At 37.5% G+C, this 19,756-nt stretch overlaps 2 protein-coding genes across 4 annotated transcripts in view; both read left to right on the plus strand.

Annotated features, from left to right (window-relative positions):
* The first annotated feature begins 1,460 nt into the window (after positions 1–1,460).
* On the plus strand, positions 1,461–11,291 carry dr1 (down-regulator of transcription 1). The gene is made up of 3 exons (XM_083527365.1): positions 1,461–2,153; positions 6,769–6,932; positions 10,032–11,291. Exons 1-3 carry the CDS (start codon positions 1,934–1,936, stop codon positions 10,176–10,178), a joined length of 531 nt encoding a protein of 176 aa, XP_083383491.1. The 5' UTR covers positions 1,461–1,933; the 3' UTR covers positions 10,179–11,291.
* Positions 11,292–12,179: 888 nt separating this feature from the next.
* Positions 12,180–19,756, plus strand: part of gng12b (guanine nucleotide binding protein (G protein), gamma 12b) — a 53,754-nt gene continuing 46,177 nt past the window's right edge. The window contains exon 1 of one of the 3 annotated variants that reach the window (XM_083570172.1): positions 12,180–12,330. The gene's annotated coding sequence lies outside the window, so the exon portion shown is untranslated. Of the gene's footprint in view, positions 12,559–19,756 lie in introns of all 3 variants that reach the window. The other 2 variants (XM_083570173.1, XM_083570171.1) reach the window with 2 other exon arrangements.

Raw genomic sequence — 19,756 nt, forward strand, 5'->3', positions numbered from 1 at the left:
TATTTATTTTTTTGACACACCATGACAATCTACTTATTTAAACTTATATTTAGACTTGAATTTGTGCTTTATTTCATTATTGAGCTGAAAAAAATTAGCTTTTTTAAATGGATAGAATTGACTTTATATTTCATAAATATAATAGTTACATGATTATATATTTTATATAAAGTTTAGTCTTACCCTCACATACTTCTCTGACACAACTGACTTCCTCAAACAATACCACAACTCCTCTCTCTTTACCCTGTCATACGCTTTCTCTAAATCCACAAACACACAATGCAATTCCTTCTGACCTTCTCTATACTTCTCAATCAACATTCTCAAAGCAAATAATGCATCTGTGGTGCTCTTTCTCTGCATGAAAACATACTGTTGCTTGCAGATGCTCACCTCTTCTCTCAGCCTGGCTTTCACTACTCTTTCCCATAACAATTCCTCACGCCTCCACTCACTTTCCAAAATCTTGTTAAACAACCTGGGTAAAAACTCCACTGCATCTCTCCTAAACATCTCCATGCTTATTTTTGGTATGCCATCTGGTCCAACCGACTTTCCACTCTTCATCCTCTTAATCGCTGCTATATATTGAGAAAAATCTGTACACCTGTCTAAGTGACTGATGCATGATACAAAAGAGGTAAAATAATTATCTCCCTCATAACAACAATAATTTAAAACATGCTTTTTTTTCATTTTTATTTAATTAAAAATTTTAGAACGAGAAATAGTAGCTACACATCAATGCTTTCAAATGATCTAAAGTGATTTACACAGACTAAAGCATAAAATAGACATTAGATTTTGCAGCTATATGTTTATTTACTGTTTTACCATTTGTGTTTTTGTTGCTGTGTAATTAATGGACCGAAAATCATGGAGTAACAGCAGTGCACTATTAACTGTTAAGGTAGAATATTATATACATACATACATACATACATACATACATACATACATACATACATACATACATACATACATACATACATACATACATATACTTTTATTTATTCATTTTTAATTTATTTATCTTTAATTAAAAAGCCCAAACCCGCAGAAATTTTCACTGGCACACACTAATAGACTATGAAGTAGATCTGCTATGTAGCTGATTACTGTGTGTATTTTGTAACTTTAACCACCAGATGCCGCTAATGTACAGGTAACAAGATTCGAGCAATTTATTTATAGTCAATCCGTCGGCATCAAGTTCAGTTTATCAAATTATTTGAAATGTTAAGAAAAAAGGGGAAACAATACAACTATTTTCTTATCGTATTATAAAAGACCACGCCTTTTTACCCCCAGCGTTTGATCGTACTTTACTTTTGTGGGTCGTTCTGTTATTGGACGACTGAACTAACCAATGAATACTCATAAGAGTGGTGTTTCTAGTAGCCAATCGTAACACCAGAGAGGCGGGACTTGTCGGAGCACGGCACCGGATATCCTCCAGCCGTGCATTGTGGGATTGACTCAGAAGATCGCTATAACAACCGTGGGGGGAAAATAATATTCAAAGTAATGAATTAAATGGTGCTACCGGGGCGTTTCATGCAATATAACTTCACAATGCCTCGGTTTATAATATGTTTAGTCCAGTAGCCAAGTTCTCCCAATGTAACGTGATTTGTTTTGGTCGCGGCAATTCAGCATTAATTAGGAGCACGTTCAAATAGTGGAAACGCTTCCATTCGCTTGTGCACTTTTTTATACTTGTAGTAATACATTCCGTAGAATTGTTTAGTTAGTATAATTTATTTGTATTATCTACTTATTCATCCTGTCAAAATTAATCACAGAGCCTGGGGAAAGCAAAACCCAGCTCCTTCACTTCACCGATTTTGGCTTCCGTCCCTTTAAACCTGGTCCACCAGCTCGCTGGAGAAGTTCCCGTGAAAATCAAAAGTGAATTCACAGGTAGAGAATGGCTTCCTCGTCCGGAAACGACGACGATCTCACCATCCCGAGGGCGGCCATAAACAAGATGATTAAAGAAACTCTTCCCAACGTGCGGGTGGCCAACGACGCCCGAGAGCTGGTGGTGAACTGCTGCACCGAGTTCATCCACCTGGTTTCCTCCGAGGCCAACGAGATCTGCAACAAGTCCGAGAAAAAGACCATCTCCCCCGAGCATGTCATCAATGGTGAGCACACACAAACATCATGATCATCATCTTCCTAACTTCGTGCATGCGTACTCTCTTTTCTTTGTACCTTGTCGATGTTCACCATACTTCGTGCCATGAAACCCCCTGAGAGTAAGCAGAATGGAGCTGAAGGTAGTATGTAGAAACTTTCTTCTAGACAGCATTATATCTCTCTGTGGAAGAGATTTGCACTTTCAAAAAACTCTAAATACCCAAGTCTCACTCTTGTTTACTCCTCCAAGTTTAAGAGGATAATCTCACTTGGATACTGTAGACATTCTTCTGTAATCGCAAGCACTGCCCCATGCTCATCTCATGAGCTCATCTTCTAAGAGTAAGGATGTACAATTTGACTGTCCCCAGAAGATGTTTGCATTCAAGTCCTATGAATGTTCTGACAGCAAGAAAAAAGAAAGTGAAGTACACTTGTCAGAGTAACTCATAACCTTTTAGATGTTATTTAAACGACCAGATGTTCAAATGATTATTGTTCTAATATCGATAAAGCAACAAAAAGCTTGGGCAGTTCATGTAATTGTAAACTCTTACCCAGTTCTTATGTGTTTTGCACTGCCCTTGCCATCATGTTACATACTATCATGATAACATGGTTCACTTGTAACAGGCTTTGATTGCGATTCGAATGCACATTTGCTTTCAGTTAATTTTTTTAGCACGTGTTCAGTGAGTGCGACTTTCGCCTTGTTTGATATTGTAGGAAAATAAGGTGTAGCTGCCCCTGAGCTTGGTTTGACTTGTCTTTTGTGGTTGTAAGTTCCTGTGTTGTCATGACTAAATAGTGTAAATAAAGTCTCCTCAACCACATCATTATAAACAGTGAGCATGGATTTCCTGCTGGGGGAAGAGTGTCTTTTATTCTTTTCTTCAGGTATAGTGTTCACACAGGGTATGTCGTCGAGGTTGTGGTCCACTAAACGTAGAGTTATTCTTAGATTGAAAACATTTGATCCTAGTTATTAGGTGTGTGCTCACAGTTCATGCCTAATAACTACATAGTTAAAGTCCAAACAACAAAAAGCTTTCGAAAACTGACTTGTGATATTTAAATATGTTGAATAAATAATATTTCTGACTAAATAAATGATTTCAGTGTCACACTGAAAGGGAACTTGAACCTGGAAGATGAGTAAAGTTCAGATTGACTTTCAGAGACTATAAAGCTGCGTTTGTCTTTCAAAAGATCCATGCTTCTTTTAGACATGCAAGACCCTGATATACTGTAAGATAATAAAGGCCAAACTATGTGAGACATGGCATTAAAATGTGCTGTTGTTTGTGCGCAACAACATTATGCTTAATGCAGATCACTCATAGTTCTAGCTAAAATAGCAGAGAAAGCCTCTTTTGGTTAAGCAAATCATTTTTACAAATCAACAGTGACCTGTTTTTCTTATTCCATGGCTCAAGCTAGTCAGGACCTAAACTGTACCAAGTAGAATTTCTTTGGTGATTTAGCTAAGGTGCAGAAACCTGCTGTATTTGTGAGCTCCTGCTGCAGCAAACCACATCATTTAGAAACTAATAACATACCCAACTTATAAAACCTTTGTCGATTAAGGCTACACTCATTTTTAATTGTGTCCTTCAAAATCTAGACTGAATACCACGGCAGTTTTAACCTTTTCTGCTGTCCATGGAGTTTCTTCTAAAGGCGTTAGCTTTCATCATCCACATGACTGTTGTTTAAACCTCACTGCTTTCAGTTTGCTGTAAAACCTGAAGGAAATTGAGCATTTTACCTTATAAAAGTTATAATGATGCAACAAATGCTTTTTATTTTTGAATTCATAGTATTCATTTCATTTAGTTACACCAAACTTAAAGAAGCTTGCGTTATCTTGACTATTTTATTGTCTGGTTCTGGAAACTATGAACTAACAAATGTAGAAAGAGTTCATATAGGAAAAATAATTTAAGTTTTCCATTAAAGAACAGACAAAGCGAAATTACACCTACTGGCTTCACTGTCGGATTAATATCTGCGTCTCAGAACTATATGGTTTATAGCTAAACATAGGATGCAAGCTTTGGACTTTTTAACTCAATTACTTTTGCTTGTTTTTTTTTCTGTATCATCCTAACCTGCCTATTTTCAGTTTTTTCAGTCTTCTAACCCATGTAATTATTGTGCTTTGCATTGGTGTAAATATAAAATTAAATACCTGTCTAGTTTAATTTCTGCTTTAGAAATATTTGAATACTGAACTAGTAAAATCTTTGAGACCTTCCAGGTAAAATTATCTGGACTGACATGCACAAAAGACATATAATAGTAAAAAATAAAAAAAACTTTATTTCGGCTTCTCCCATTAGGTGTTGCCACAGCGGATCATCCGTATTCATGATCCGCATGTTTGATTTGGCACACCATAGGAACTAGGACTAAATGCCATGTCACGGGATTGTCTTGTATAGAAGCCACTACTATTTTACTGGCACAGAGGTCATACTTCCTTTGCTAGGACTGAGAGATACAGCTTCATCCTCTTGAATTGTTCAGAATAAAGGCCACACCTCCACGGGTAGACAGAGAGATTTGGCTTCCTTTACTTGGACTGACATGCGCCGAGGCCACGCCTCCTTCACCGTAATGGATTGGTAGAGACATGTACACAATTCTAAGCTGGAGCGTGATGTCTCTTTTGTCTTTATCAGTGTTTATTTTTTGTAAAAGGCAGCATTTTGATGTCTTCAAGGTAGTGATTCACTGTTAATTGTATCGCAATCGCGGCGTCAGCTTGTGCGACATGTAAAAATATACTGTCACTTTATAGATGTTTTTATTTGTTTTGTTTAATTCAGCTGTCTCTTGGAGAATCTTTGTTTTCACATGAATGCAAATGTTATTTTATTTTGTTAAAAAAAACATTTATTTTGAAAACCTTTACAAACCTTGATAACCAATCAATGGACTCATAAAACCATTTATTATATCATAATCGCATATCACAATATTGACCACAATAATCGCAACATGGCATTTTTCCCAAATCGTGCAGCCCTTCTTCATTGGTACTTGTAGGGAGACCAGGATCGAAAGACGCATGCAGGACCATGTAGCTAGGTCACTGACAAATGCTAATGGCTATTAAGTACATTAGACCCAATATGATATGTTGGTGTTGTTTCACAATATGAGGTGTTGTTTCACTTAATAGAGTGAATATTCTGCAGTGACACCAGACAGTTAGATGAGAAATACATTCTTAAGCCAGAAATAATTGCAAACATCACACACTTACACTTTCTCTATACAGTGCTTTCTGAAACTGGCTGATACACTGGGTTATGTTAAACATAAGGAAGTGAGAAAAAAAAAGAAGACCTTCACACCTCATGTTGTTTTTGCTTAGTAATGTCTGTAGTAGCCTTATTCTATAAATGTCCCACATGATTAATAATAATTAATAAGGTGATAATAGTGCACAGTTAGTGGTTTGCTAAGCTCATTAATGCTGTGGTCTTCAGTTAGTTGGTGGTAGCTCAGTGGTTAAGGCCTTTATCTTTGGATCGGAAGGTCACAGGTTCAAATCCCACCACCATCATGCTGCCACTGCTGGGCCCTTGAATAAGGCCCTAAACCCTCCCCTGCTCACTTGTAAGTCGCTCTGGATAAGGGCGTCTGCCTCCTGCTTCTTCTTTCAGCATCTCCCATTAGGGGTCACCACAGCGGATCATCCGTCTCCATACCCCCCTGTCCTCTACATCTGCCTCTTTCAACCCAAATACCTGCATGTCCTCCCTCACCACATACATAAACCGCCTCCTTGGTCTTCCTCTTTTCCTCCTTCCTGGTGACTTCATCCTCAGCATTCCCCTACCAATATACCCAATGTCCCTCCTCTGCACATGTCTAAACCATCTCAATTTAACCTCTCTCACTTTGTCCCCAAAACGTCCTACATGCGCTGTCCCTCTAATAAACTCATTTCTAATCCTGTCCATCGTCGTCACTCCCAACGAAAACCTCAACATCTTCAGCTCTGGTACCTCCAACTCCACCTCCTGTCTTTTACTCAATGCCACTGTCTCTAAGCCATACAACATCGCAGGTCTCACCACAGTCCTATAAACTTTCCCTTTCACTCCTGCAGATAACCTTTTATCACAAATCACTCCTGACACTCTTCTCCACCCACTCCACCCTGCCTGGACTCTTTTCTTCACTTCTCTAACACTCTCTTCATTACTTTGCACTGTTGACCCCAGGTACCTGAACCATACAGTTGCTCAGCATAAAACCATACTGTTGCTCACCTCTTCTCTCAGCCTGGATTCCACTGCTCTTTCCCATAACTTCATGGTGTGGCTGATCAACTTTATAAACCTCTAGTTACTGCGGGTCTGCACATCTGCCTGATTCTTAAAGATCGGTACCAGCACACTCCTTCTCCATTCCTCAGGCATCCGCTCACCTTCCAAAGTCTGAACAACCTGGTTAAAAACTCCACTGCCGTCTAAGGGCATCTGCCAAATGCCACAAATGTAAATGGTCTCGGTTTTTGTGATGATACAGGACAATAATAGTTTTGACTAATAAATCACAGGCATGCTGTAAATAAGTCCCCTCTTTTTACTTTGTCTCTTTCAGCACTTGAAAGTCTAGGCTTTGGATCCTACATTACGGAAGTGAAGGACGTTTTGCAGGAATGTAAGACAGTTGCACTGAAGCGGAGAAAGGCAAGCTCACGTTTGGAAAACCTCGGCATCCCTGAAGAGGAGCTTCTTCGCCAGCAGCAGGAGTTATTCGCCAAGGTAAGCATCACAAACCCGGCTTTCTCTGAAGCATTATTTTTTAACCCTTCTAAATGTTTGTTAATTGTTCTTGCAGCCCTGCATATACTGTGTTGCACACTGGGGTGTGCTTGTGGTGATGGTTTAAGAGCATCAGGCTCAGAAGTGTTGCAGAATATTTAAATACACTTACTGCTGGGTTGTAAAACAGTCTTATAATTAAAAGATCCATCAAGCAGCAAGCAATATTTGGCCAAATTGTTTGTGTACCCTTGACAAGTCTCACCTATATGTGCTTTTTGAACATTCCTTTCAAGGTTTCTTTGCTCTTATTATACCCTCTACTTTGTTTTGATGACCTTCACTAGACTTTGGAGCATGATTAGGGAAATCTTTGGGCCCTTTCAGTCACACAAGCATTAGTAAGGTCAGGCTGAAATGAGAGAATGGTTTTCAGGAGTTTTTCCTCCCAGCCTTGAGAAACAATGTCTTTTGGGCTTTGCTTTGTCCACAGAGACATTATCATGCCAGACCAGGTTTGGACAAGGCCTCTTAGGACTTGCTTACACATGTGTCCTGTGTGAACGGATCAGTGAACAGTGCTAAGTAAAGGTGTGACCAGGGACAAATGCGACTAGATGATTTGATCACATACGAACACAAATGCGTCCTAGGGAATCCCAGACAGCCACCACCTATCTGAGTGCTGTGCTGCTCTTTCAGGAACATATGTAATCATTGCGAAACTGTCTGGAAATCCCGCTTAAAGGTAGCTGCTTCGTTTGTTTTCGCACCAATCATGAATGCTAAGTTCAATTAGCAGACTCTGTTGCTGAAATGTTTGATGTCAAAGCTAAAATGCTCTGTGAGGGGAACACAAGATGAGATTGAATGATGATGACATTTCTGCTTAAAAATAACTGTAGCATAACACCAAGACAGCCGGTCACTAGATGAAGAGATGTGTGAAATCCAAACATAAGTGGTCACTATAGATGCATTTTTAATGCCAAGTGTGAAAGGCTATGTGTCTTGACTGTTTACAAGGAAGCGTGTTAATGCCAGATATGAACAATCTATATTGCTTTTGTTTGGCTTTTTTTTTTTTTAAAACATGCTCCAGAGAGGGTACATTTGTGAACACTGTTTTGTAGTGTAGACTGAGAAAATGCAGATATATGAAAAAGATTGTGTCATGTGACCCATTCATCTTAAAATAATCTTTATAGTCAAAGCAGCTGTTTTTACACAAGAGCAGAATTGGAATGTAAGCATTTTCATACGCTTCAGTGTGGATGAAAAATTGTTTTTAAACGTTTGAAAACGTCAGTGTGGCTTAAAGGTGTTTTAAAATAAAAACACATTATTCAGCTCTATCCAGATTAATGTACATGTAGCTCAAAGCATGCAAGGATATTCCAAGCCAGGGATGTCCAACTTGTATAGTCATAAAGGCCAGCAATTTTTTTCTCCTTCCTACCAAGGGACCAGATTATTAATCCATATGAACACATTTTACATAATTTCTTAATTTACTCTTGTAAATGTACAATTAATGCAATGAGTTTATTAACTACAAATCTTGTGCAGTTATGCTTATTCAAATGGCCAACTTTGTTAAATGATTAGCAAATGTGTACATTCTCAACAAATGTACGAAGACCCTATTCCTATTTCTGATTAGTAGCCAAGAGAACATTCTCAAACTACCATCAGAGAACAGTTAGAAGGGATATATAAAACAGTTATTAAAAGGAAAGTTCAACTTGAAAAATGTGAAAGTTTAATTGTGATTTTGGCTCACATTTAACAAAAACAAAAATATTTGAATATGGTGACATGCCAATCAGCTAATCACCTCAAAACACCTTCAAAATGGTCTCTCAGTTTGGTTCACTAGGCTACACAATCATGGAGAAGACTGCTGATCTGACAGTTGTCCAGAAGACATTCATTGACACCCTTTACAAGGAGGGTAAGCCACAAACATTCATAGCCAAAGAAGCTGACTTTTCAGAGTGCTGTATCCAAGCATGTTAAGAGAAAGTTAGGTGAAAGAAAAAATTGTGGAAGTAAAAGATGCACAACCAACTGAGAGAACCGCAGCCTTGAGAGGCTTGTCAAGCAAAACCGATTCAAGAGTTTGGGTGAACTTCACAATGAATAGACTGAGGCTTGGGTCAAGGCATCAAAATCCACCACACACAGACATGTCAAGGAATATGGCTACAGTTGTCGTATTCCTCTTGTTAAGCTACTCCTGAATCACGGACAACGTCAGAGGTGTCTTACCTGGTATAAAGAGAAGAAGAACTGGACTGTTGTGGTCCAAAATCCTCTTTTCAAATGAGAGCAAGTTTTGTTTATTATTATTTATTTTGTTTATTGTATATTATATATATAACATTAAATTAACATTTTTTGAGATGGTAAATTAGTGGGTTTTTGTTAAATGTGAGCCAAAAATCTTCAGTCTGTGTGCACTGATTTTATTTAATACACAAGTTTCACAATTGGAGTTGAATTACTGAAATAAATTAACTTTTCCACAACATTCTAATTTATTGAGATCGCACATGTATGTTGTTCCAAACCTGTATGAGTTTCTTTCTTCTGTTTGAACACAGTTTTCACTGTCACTTTTTTTTTCTTTTTGCTCATTTTGGTGAATGTTTTCAGTAGCACATATCCTATTATGTTTTAATTACTATGGTGACAGGCAGAAACTAGCGCCCTCTCCTGGTTGGAGAATGAACATTCTAATATGGGATAATAAAGTCTTTTAATTTTTCAGCGATCAGACTGATGTGGTCCTGCAGGCCGTATTTAAAGATACTGCTTTCAGGATACCAACTTTCAGGAAGTCTTACATGTGTGTGATGATCGGGTGTCTAGATACTTTTGGCCAGATAGTGTATTTGTTCTATAAAGCATTTATTACTATGCCTGCTTACTTGAGAGCTGAAGGAAAACTCATGCACTGTGGGGACCTGCTATGTACATAGTAATGACTCCAATGGCATTTATGCTCTACTGTGAATTTCTTAGAGCATTTTCTTCCTAGTGTATATAAAGCAGTGTGCGCGTGTCCCTCACTTATGTGACCTGTGTGTTTTGCAGGCACGGCAGCAGCAGGCGGAACTCGCCCAACAGGAGTGGCTGCAGATGCAACAAGCAGCACATCAGGCTCAGTTAGCAGCAGCTTCAGCCACCGCAGCTCAACACGCCCGATCCTCCCAGGAAGATGATGAAGAGGATGATATGTGATCTGTCTCTCTCTCTCTCTCTCTCTCTCTCTCTCTCTCTCTCTCTCTCTCTCTCTCTCTCTCTCTCTCTCTCTCTCTCTCACTTGCGCTCTCTCTTTCTCTATATATATATTCTATATTTCTCTATGTCTTTGTCTTTCTCTCTCTCACTCACAGTATCCGTTTATATTGACTTTTTAGAGAAAAAAAAACATGGCCAGACGGCTGTTTTATTTAGCTTTCACCTTTTGTCAAGATAGTTAGACTCCCCCCCCCCCCCCCCCCTTCCTTTTATTTTCAGAGACATATTTCTTCATTATGAATTCCTGGTTTTCTTTCAGACAGTTAAAATATTTTAAGCCGCCATATTGTATGTGAATCATTGTTTTTGGACTTTGGATCGTATAATATCTCGGCGGCAGAAGATGCGTTCTGTTTAATTGTTCTTGGTTTGGTGCAGGAATGAGTGTTTAAACTCAAATGCCTCCTATTTTAGGTGTCCTGTAGATTTCTTGCTTTTTTGTATATGTAAAAAAATTATGAGTAAAAAAATCTTTTTTTTTTTTTTTTTCTTGGTAATTTTGATTTTTACATCAATTGTTCCTTCCCGGTTTTGCTCTTTGTGTTGGGCAGAGAGCTGATCTGGGTTGTAAAGTAGGACTTTTCTTTTTGTTTTGTTTTTAGTTAAGTTTGTAAGAGTACAGTGTAAGTAGGATGCAGCTTTTGTCTGGCCTGTGTTCAGAACAGTATTGAAAGGAGAGCTACAGAATGATATCTGTCTCTTTAGTACCAAAGATAGAGATGAAACTTCAGTAACCAGATAGTCTTAAGAAATCCTCTGGACAGTTTTACACTCTTTACAAAAAGATGCTCTCGTGACTGATGGCACTGAACTACGCCACCATCAGTGTCCCTATATTGATAGCAACTATCAAACTGTAAAATGTTTTCATACCCGAGCAGAAGGTTTTTGTTCCTCTGTATCTCTCTGGTGCAATGTGTAGAAGTTGCATTGTGAATGTGCGGTCAATTATTGTGACGATTGGTAAGTTTTAGTTGAGGCACGTGTTCACATGGCTTTGCAGGAGCTGTAAGCTGTATTCTCTAAGCAATAAAAGTCAACATGTTTTATAAACTATGCTCAGAGTTTTTTTTCCCCCCCTCAGTAGGGGGGGGGGGGGGGGGGGCACAGAGGCACTACAGGTTGCACTCTCCTTCTTGTAGCCCTCATAGCTTCAGTCCTGAGCCATCCAGGACATTTTTTTCCAGCTCACATTGCAAAACATTTCCAGGATAGTCTTCGGATATATTGTTACACAGATAAGGACAAACCTAAATCAATCAAAAAACCTTTTTAGCAAAATAAAATATGCTTACAGTTAAAATGTAAATTGTTTATTTACATTGAATAGTTAATCAACAAAGATTTAGGGTTTTCACATAATTTGCAGCTTATTTACTGCAAGTTTTAGGAAAAACTAACTAGCTGAACTGACTGACTGAACAAAACCTGGGTTGGGACAATGTCCACTGTTTGAAGCGTTTTACAAATAAAACTGAATTTCAATTGAATTTATACTGGCGCTTGGAAATAAAGAAAGGTAAAAACTTTGTAATGTTTTAAATGTTCAACACTTCACTCCTTCCTCGAATATAATGCATATTGACTACATTTATGTAATAACGTATAAACTATAGATCATTGACACTGCAGAAAGCAGTTGAACCTTAATTGAGGTGTAAAAGGAAATGGAAAAAACATTCAAATGAATACAACATGGGTCATGAAGACTATATAAAGCTCGTTTAAATAGTACTTTATTGTAATCTTTTTTTTTTGCATGGATTATACAGAAATAATCTACTATTTAACTATACCCTCAGTCTGGTGTAGAAGGGGTTCCGTTAAAACGGGTGGGTCGTGTTTACAAGAATCCTGCCGGTAGAGGGCGCATTCAGCAGCCCAGCGAGGGAAGAAGCAGCAAGGCCGTATCTCATATAGCCCCTGAATTTCTAAATACGCGCACTACATGGAGCGGCGTTCTAGTCTTTATCTAGTACACTACATATCCAATAGCGCAGTGTTTGTTATGCAGCCGTTGAGATTTTTGGATTCCAGTCGTCCAGCACCGTTCCCAGTGGTCCGCCTGGATTTCTAATGAGAGAAGTGAAAGGTCTCCTGGCTTTCTGTACGGTTTCTTTTGTTTTTTCTCCACTGAGGGACTGTTGGTAGAAATTCGGGTTTTGGCGAATCGGTTTTGTATGTGTATAACTAACACACACACACACACACACACACACACAGTTTAGAAGTGAAGTAGCGTTACCCTCAGTGCCGCTTTTGTCGGTTGGTGCTTTTTAAACAGTTCTCGCGACGTGAAGGTCTGGAACACTGAGCTCAGGTAAGTGTGTGTGTGCGTGTGTGAGCGTAACAGTGTAATGTTTAGCTCAATTAATGTGTTTGTTTGCTACAGATGTGTTGTAATAGTGTAATAGTCAACTGTGTGTGTGTGTGTGTGTGTGTGTGTGTGTGTGCGCGCGTGCTGTACTTGTGTCATTTTCCTGGAGGAACTGGACATGTCGATTTTGCTACTCAGATATTCCCATTATTTCTATTTTTATTCTTATTAATTTCTATACATTTACAACTACTAAATGTAGCCACTCCTTGGATTTGGATATGGGAATGTATACAATCAATGTAACATTCACAAGGTGTGTATTGGGTATAAATAATACACGCGGTTCTACTGTGAATATTTCCCCCCTCAATTCTCGAAACAGTAAGGCTAATGGACTGTTATGAATGAAACTGTCTATCTGTCTGTCTGTGTGTCTGTGTATGTACAGTGCCTTCATCTAATGTAGGCAGCATTGGAGAATTTCTATCTGAGATTAATCTTATCTATCTATCTGTCTGTCTGTCTGTCTGTCTGTCTGTAATATGTGAATGATCAAAGTGAACATATATGTATATATAATATTTTTATCAGAGACTTATGAATTCATAGGGGTGCCAATTATAGTGGCACACATATATTTAAGAAAAATATATCAGAGTAATTTTTGTGAATCAAATCAGATTGTTCGATTAAACAATAAAGACAACTGTTTTTAGACTTCTTTGCTCATATTATTAGTGTACCAATATTATTGGAGGGCTATCTATCTCTAAACGTGTGTACACACCCTAAATGAAAGTATTCCTCTGCCCCCCCACCCAGATGATGTTGCATACAGGGAAATGAGAGAGATTGTTTTGTTTCTATGCCATGTTTGCGGTGAAAACTGTTTACTGGAATGCTGTACTGTGGTGTAGGCAAATCAGTTTCTCTGGTACAGTGTAGGGAGATCACAAACAAAACACTGTATAACCATATACAAACCCGATTCCAAAAAAGTTGTGTGTCTTTTCATAACAGTCTGCAAACGTCTGAGGACTGAGGAGACAAGTTGCTCAAGTTTAGGAATAGGAATGTTGTCCCATTCTTGTCTAATTCAGGCTTCTAGTTGCTCAAATGTCTTAGGTCTTCTTTGTCGCATCTTCCTCTTTATGATGCGCCAAATGTTTTCTATGGGTGAAAGATCTGGAAAATGCAAGGGCTTCCCTGAAAGAGATGACGTCTGGGAGCATATGTTGTTCTAGAACTTGGATATACCTTTCAGCATTGATGGTGCCTTTCCAGATGTGTAAGCTGCCCATGCCACACACACTCATGCAACTCCATACCATCAGAGATGTAGGCTTCGAAACTGAGCGCTGATAATAACTTGGGTTGTCCTTATCCTCTTTAGTCCGGATGACATGGCGTCCCAGTTTTCCAAAAAGAACTTCAAATTTTGATTTGTCTGACCACAGAACAGTTTTTCACTTTGCCACAGTCCATTTTAAATGAGCCTTAGCCCAGAGAAAACGCCTGCGCTTCTGGATCATGTTTAGATATGGCTTGTTTTTTGACCTATAGAGTTTTAGCTGGCAACGGCAAATGGCACAGTGGATTGTGTTCACAGACAATGTTTTCTGAAAGTATTTAAGAGCCCATGTTGTGATTTCTATTACAGTAGCATTCCTGTATGTGATGCAGTGCCGTCTAAGGGCCCGAAGATCACAGGCATCCAGTATGGTTTTCCGGCCTTGACCCTTACGCACAGAGATTGTTCCAGATTCTCTGAATCTTTGGATGATATTATGCACTGTAGATGATGATAACTTCAAACTCTGCAATTTTTCTCTGAGAAACTCCTTTCTGATATTGCTCCACTATTTTTTGCCACAGAATTGGGGGAATTGGTGATCCTTTGCCCATCTTGATTTCTGAGAGACACTGCCGCTCTAAGAGGCTCTTTTACCCAATTGGCAATCATGTTGCCAATTGACCTAATAAGTTGCAAATTGGTCCTCCAGCTGTTTCTTACATGTACATTTAACTTTTCCGGCCTCTTATTGCTACCTGTCCCAACTTTTTTGGAATGTGTAGCTCTCATGAAATCCAAAATGAGACAATATTTGGCATGACATTTCAAAATGTCTCACTTTCAACATTTGATATTTTATCTATATTCTATTCTAAAATATAAGTTTAAGAGATTTGTAAATTATTGCATTCCTTTTTTATTCACAATTTGTACAATGTCCCAACTTTTTTTAAATCGGGTTTGTGTGTGTGTGTGTGTGTGTGTGTGTGTGTGTGTGTATATATATATATATATATATATATATATATATATACACACACACACACACACACACACACACACACACACAAACCCGATTCCAAAAAAGTAAATACACCAACATGTAAATACAAATATATACATAAAAGAAATCATAAAAATTCTTATTTTTTGATTCCTCTGATAAAAATAAGGGTAAAAGCACCGTACAGTTTTTTCTTTATTTTCTTTTGAAATGATCTCTCTTTCTTTGACCTGAATCATATGGAAGCCCGTTTCTGCCACATAAAAAAGTTTTCCCTAATTCCGACTTTTTTCTTGCCATTCTGACTTTATTTGTCGTTAACATCCGCCATTTGTGGTGCATCCACCAGTACCCATGTTGTTTGCCTGAAGTTTGAAGCTGTTGGTGTATGAACAAGGGCTCTGGTTTTCCGTCTTTTTCAGAGCTGATTGTTAGACACAGTTCTCTTTAGGGATCAGAGGCTTAGTTTGATACCATGCGCTTTTATTGATTGTTGCCCATTTTATTTTTAATGTGTAAAGCTTTCTGGCACTACAGAGGGGCTGACGCTGTCCGATTGGCTGAAATAAACTCGTATTTGAGAGAAATTTGGGCAAAATTTTTATTTAATGTGTCAGAAACGAATCTTCAACATGGCATTTCATGGCATAGAACTCTTAGAGTATTTGAGAATTAGAATTGTTGCTCTTTACAAAGATGGGCTAGGCAATAAGAAGATCAGTAACACCCTAAAACTGAGGAGGTTGTCTTTGTGATGTGCGTCAGGTGCAAAAGCTTGCTTCATAAACAGATGCATGTGTGCTGCCAGCATTTCTTTAGAGGTTGCAGAAGCAAATGTTCCGCTTGTCAGTGCTCAGACTATATGCTGCACGCTGCAACAATTCGGTTTGCATGGTCATCGTCCCTGAAGGAAGCCTCTTCTGATGGCTTACAAGAAAGCCCACTAATGGTGGAATTATGTCTTGTGGTCTGATGAGATAAACACGTTTGGCTCAGATGGTGTCCAGCATGTGTGACGATTCCTTGGTAAAGAGTACTAAGAAAATTATGTCTTGTCTACAGTCAAGCATGGTGGTAGCAGCATCATGGTCTGGGGCTGCATGAGTACTCTGCTGGTACTGGGGAGCTGCGGTTCATTGAGGGAAACTTGGTTTGCAACATGTACTGTGACATTCTGAAGCAGAACATGATGCCCTCCCAACAGAAACTTTTCCAACATAATAATGACCCCACACTGAGGAAGGTGATGGAGTGGCCATGTATGTCTCCAGACCTAAACCCTATTGAGCACCTGTGGGGCATCCTCAAGCGGAAGGTGGAGAAGCACCATGTGTCTGACATCCAGCAGCTCCGTGATGTTACAAAGAGAATCCCAGCAACAACCTGTGCAGCTCTGGTGAATTCCATGCCCAGGAGGATTAATGCAGCGCTAGATAACAATGGCGCTCACACAAAATATTGACATTTTGGACACAGTTTTTGACATGTTCACTTAGGTGTTCTCACTTTTGTTGCCAGCTATTTAGACAATAATGGCTGTTTGTTGAGTTATTTTTAGAGGACAGTAAATCTGTACTGCAATACAAGCTGCACATTAACTACTATAAACTATATATCCAATTTCTATTTCTATAGTATTGTCCCCTTTGAGAACATCTAATAAAATGATTTTGTAAAATACTGTGTATATATATATATATATATATATATATATATATATATATATATATATATATATATATATATATATATTCTGAAAATATTTAATCATTAAAAAAGCAAGGAGATAACACGTTTTGCTAAGGTTGGCTTGAAACAAAAACTTGAGTGTCCAACATAGAGCCCTGACCTCAACCCCAATGAACACCTTTTGGATCAACTGCATGCCAGGCATTCTTTCCAGACATCACTAATACTCTTGTGACTGAATCAACACAAATCCCAAAAGCACCAATCTCTTAGAATCTGGTGGAAAGCCTTCCCAGAAGATTGGAGCTTATAATAACAATGTAGTGGTTCTCTATCAATGGGTATAATGTTTAGATGTTTGCATATTTTTGACTGCATAGACTAGGTAACAAAAAAATCCCTGCTTTAAAAACAGCCGGTCTGTATTGTATGTTGATGAGTGTCATGAATGTTCCACATAGAATCATGCTATCAGATTGTGTTTGCTCACTACATAGGGTATAACATAATGCTATTGCTAGAATATACCTAGGTTATAGCTACTGGAATAAGAATGCAATCCCTCCATCAGTTTTGTTTTTCCTTTTTCAGGGCCTAAATAACAACTGTGTGGTCCTCATCAGCTTTTAGAAACAACAATAAAACCAACATTAGACTGTATTCAAGTTTAAACCTAACAAGCATTATATTGTTCATATAATTTTTAGCTAGCTTTTTACGAATGGCTGGTCATAAGAAAAGATTGTTTAGGGATTTTGGATGCAGGATGACTTGGGCTACATCGACATTAATCCGGATTGATCTGAAAACTGCATTTTTGATTTGAAGCCCTCTCTGTCTACACTGGTGCTTTCAAAAGGTTTAAAAAAAAAATTGTTTACCCACACTGAAACATTTGAAAATGCTTACGTCCCAGTAATGTGAAAAGCCAAAGCCTGCATAATTTCCTTCATGCACACCAACTGCAGTACAGCATCCTAGGTCATCTTGTTTGTTTTGAGTGGAATGGGTCACATAATTAAAAGTGTCTTATTTTTTTATTTTCGTACTTTTGTTTTAATGCTCCACTGTGTGCAGTTCAGACCATGACAAGGTGAAAGAAATGCAAGCGATTAACTGAATGTACTGCTTTGGATCGTCCTTCTCACTGACTTAAGAGTGAAGCTTAATTCTTAAATATAACTTGATGTAGAATTCAATATGCGGATTTTATATTTTGAAAGCTTATCATAAACAAACATAACTAAAGCTAATACATTAGGATAAATACATCTTGAGCTTTTAACAGCATTTTTACAGCATATGTAAAATGCGATTTTATATTTTTATTTAACATTTTTTGACCCAAGAGTTAGACCCAAACGAAGTTGAAGATTAGGAAAATAAAAAGCAACTATTGAAATATATTTTTTAGAATGTATCATAAGTATACCTCAAATTATAGAATCGTTTAAATCAGCTGTTGTGTTTAGTGCATATCTGCTGAACTTCTGCTTAGGAGATTTAAAAATGCAGGCTGATCAGCAGATGCTTTTGGCACAGAACCATCTGAGGAATGGAGTGAGTTCACTGATTAATGTAGTTTTACCAGTTTTGCATAGTTTCACCCACAGCAGATGGCCATACACTCGGCATTACACACAAACTATCAAAGAGAGACCTCAGTTATAGAAAAACTTTATGAATCACCTATATACCATTTTTTTTAAGTACAACTTTTTACATAAATAACATGAGTAAGAGTTTTATATAGTTATAATAAGTAAAACATAACATTTTTAAAAACAAATTATTTTATCCGATTAATTGAAGAAAAAAAAAAAGAGCAAAATTGTCAGATTAATTGATTATCAAAATAACCGTTAGTTGCAGCCCTAGATAAAACACTGAGCAGTCTGACGAGTATGTTCAGTGACCGACCCCTACAACCACGATGCACCACAGAGAACCACAGGAGATCGTTTCTGCCTGTGGCTATTAAACTATATACTGTAACTCCTTTCTCTGAGGGTAAAACAGCTGCTCCACTATATAGATGTTATACATTATAGATAATATGAATATACCTATATTTTTCATATTTATAGATTTTATATATTATTGATACCCTAAGTAATTATGTGCAATAATCTCCGTGCAATAAAAATAATTAGTTTAATGTGCAATGCTGCTACAAATTCCATTTCATGCTGCTACACATTCATTTCTTTTGATATATAGTTTAATATGCATATTTATTTAAATCTTTACTTTAATCTTTATTTTTTCTTTTAATGCAACCAAACAATTTTCCTATGGGATCAATAAAGTATTTCGATTCTGAAAATCTTGGACCCTGCATTTCTTTTTTTTTTTTTTTTAAGGTAATGTATGTGTCAGGCCTTGCTACTGTTTTGTTTATTTTATTTAATTTTTTTTAACACTTAAAATTATAGGAATAGGAATATAGGAATTTTGAGTTTAATTAGGAGCTTATGGTTTAGAATTTTCACAATATGATAGTGTCGGCTAAAAATATCACAGTTTCACAATAATACAGAATTCATCAATCATTTCAAAATGCAAGCCAGTGGTGAACAGGAAAATATTTGATAAATCTTTGTACAGTTTATGTGTATATGTGTGTGTGTGTGTGTGTGTGTGTGTGTGTGTGTATATATATATATATATATATATATATATATATATATATATATATATATATATATATATATATATATATATATATATATATATAGTATTTATTTATTTACAGTGTGTATACAAATGTGGGAGGAAATGGAATGCTGTCCCCAGACCCCCTCATCCTACTTCAGTACCTAACTTTATAAACAACCCTTGTGACTGAATCCCAGTCCACCCCATAGGTGTTCAGTAAGGTTCAGCATCTTCCACTCCAACCCATACACATCAAATCTTCATGGAGCTCGTTTTGTGCTCAGGGGCATTGTCATGCTGGAACAGGTTTAGGCCTCCTAGTTCTCCTGGTAGAGTGAAGGAAAAAAGTAATGCAACTTGATTCCAGTGACATGTGGTAACAGTTTGGGGAAGAATCACAAGTCTCAATACTTTTGTCTATAGAGTTAAAAATTATATTATTTTATTGTTATTCTTCATTAGAAAGGTATTCATACAAAAGATTTTTAATTGATAGATAGATTAACATTATCAAGTTAATGCACAGTATGTATACAGGTAATGTACAGCTATAT

This window comes from Silurus aristotelis (genome assembly GCF_946808225.1).
Source record: "Silurus aristotelis genome assembly, chromosome: 2".
Classification (NCBI taxonomy): Eukaryota; Metazoa; Chordata; class Actinopteri; order Siluriformes; family Siluridae; genus Silurus; species Silurus aristotelis.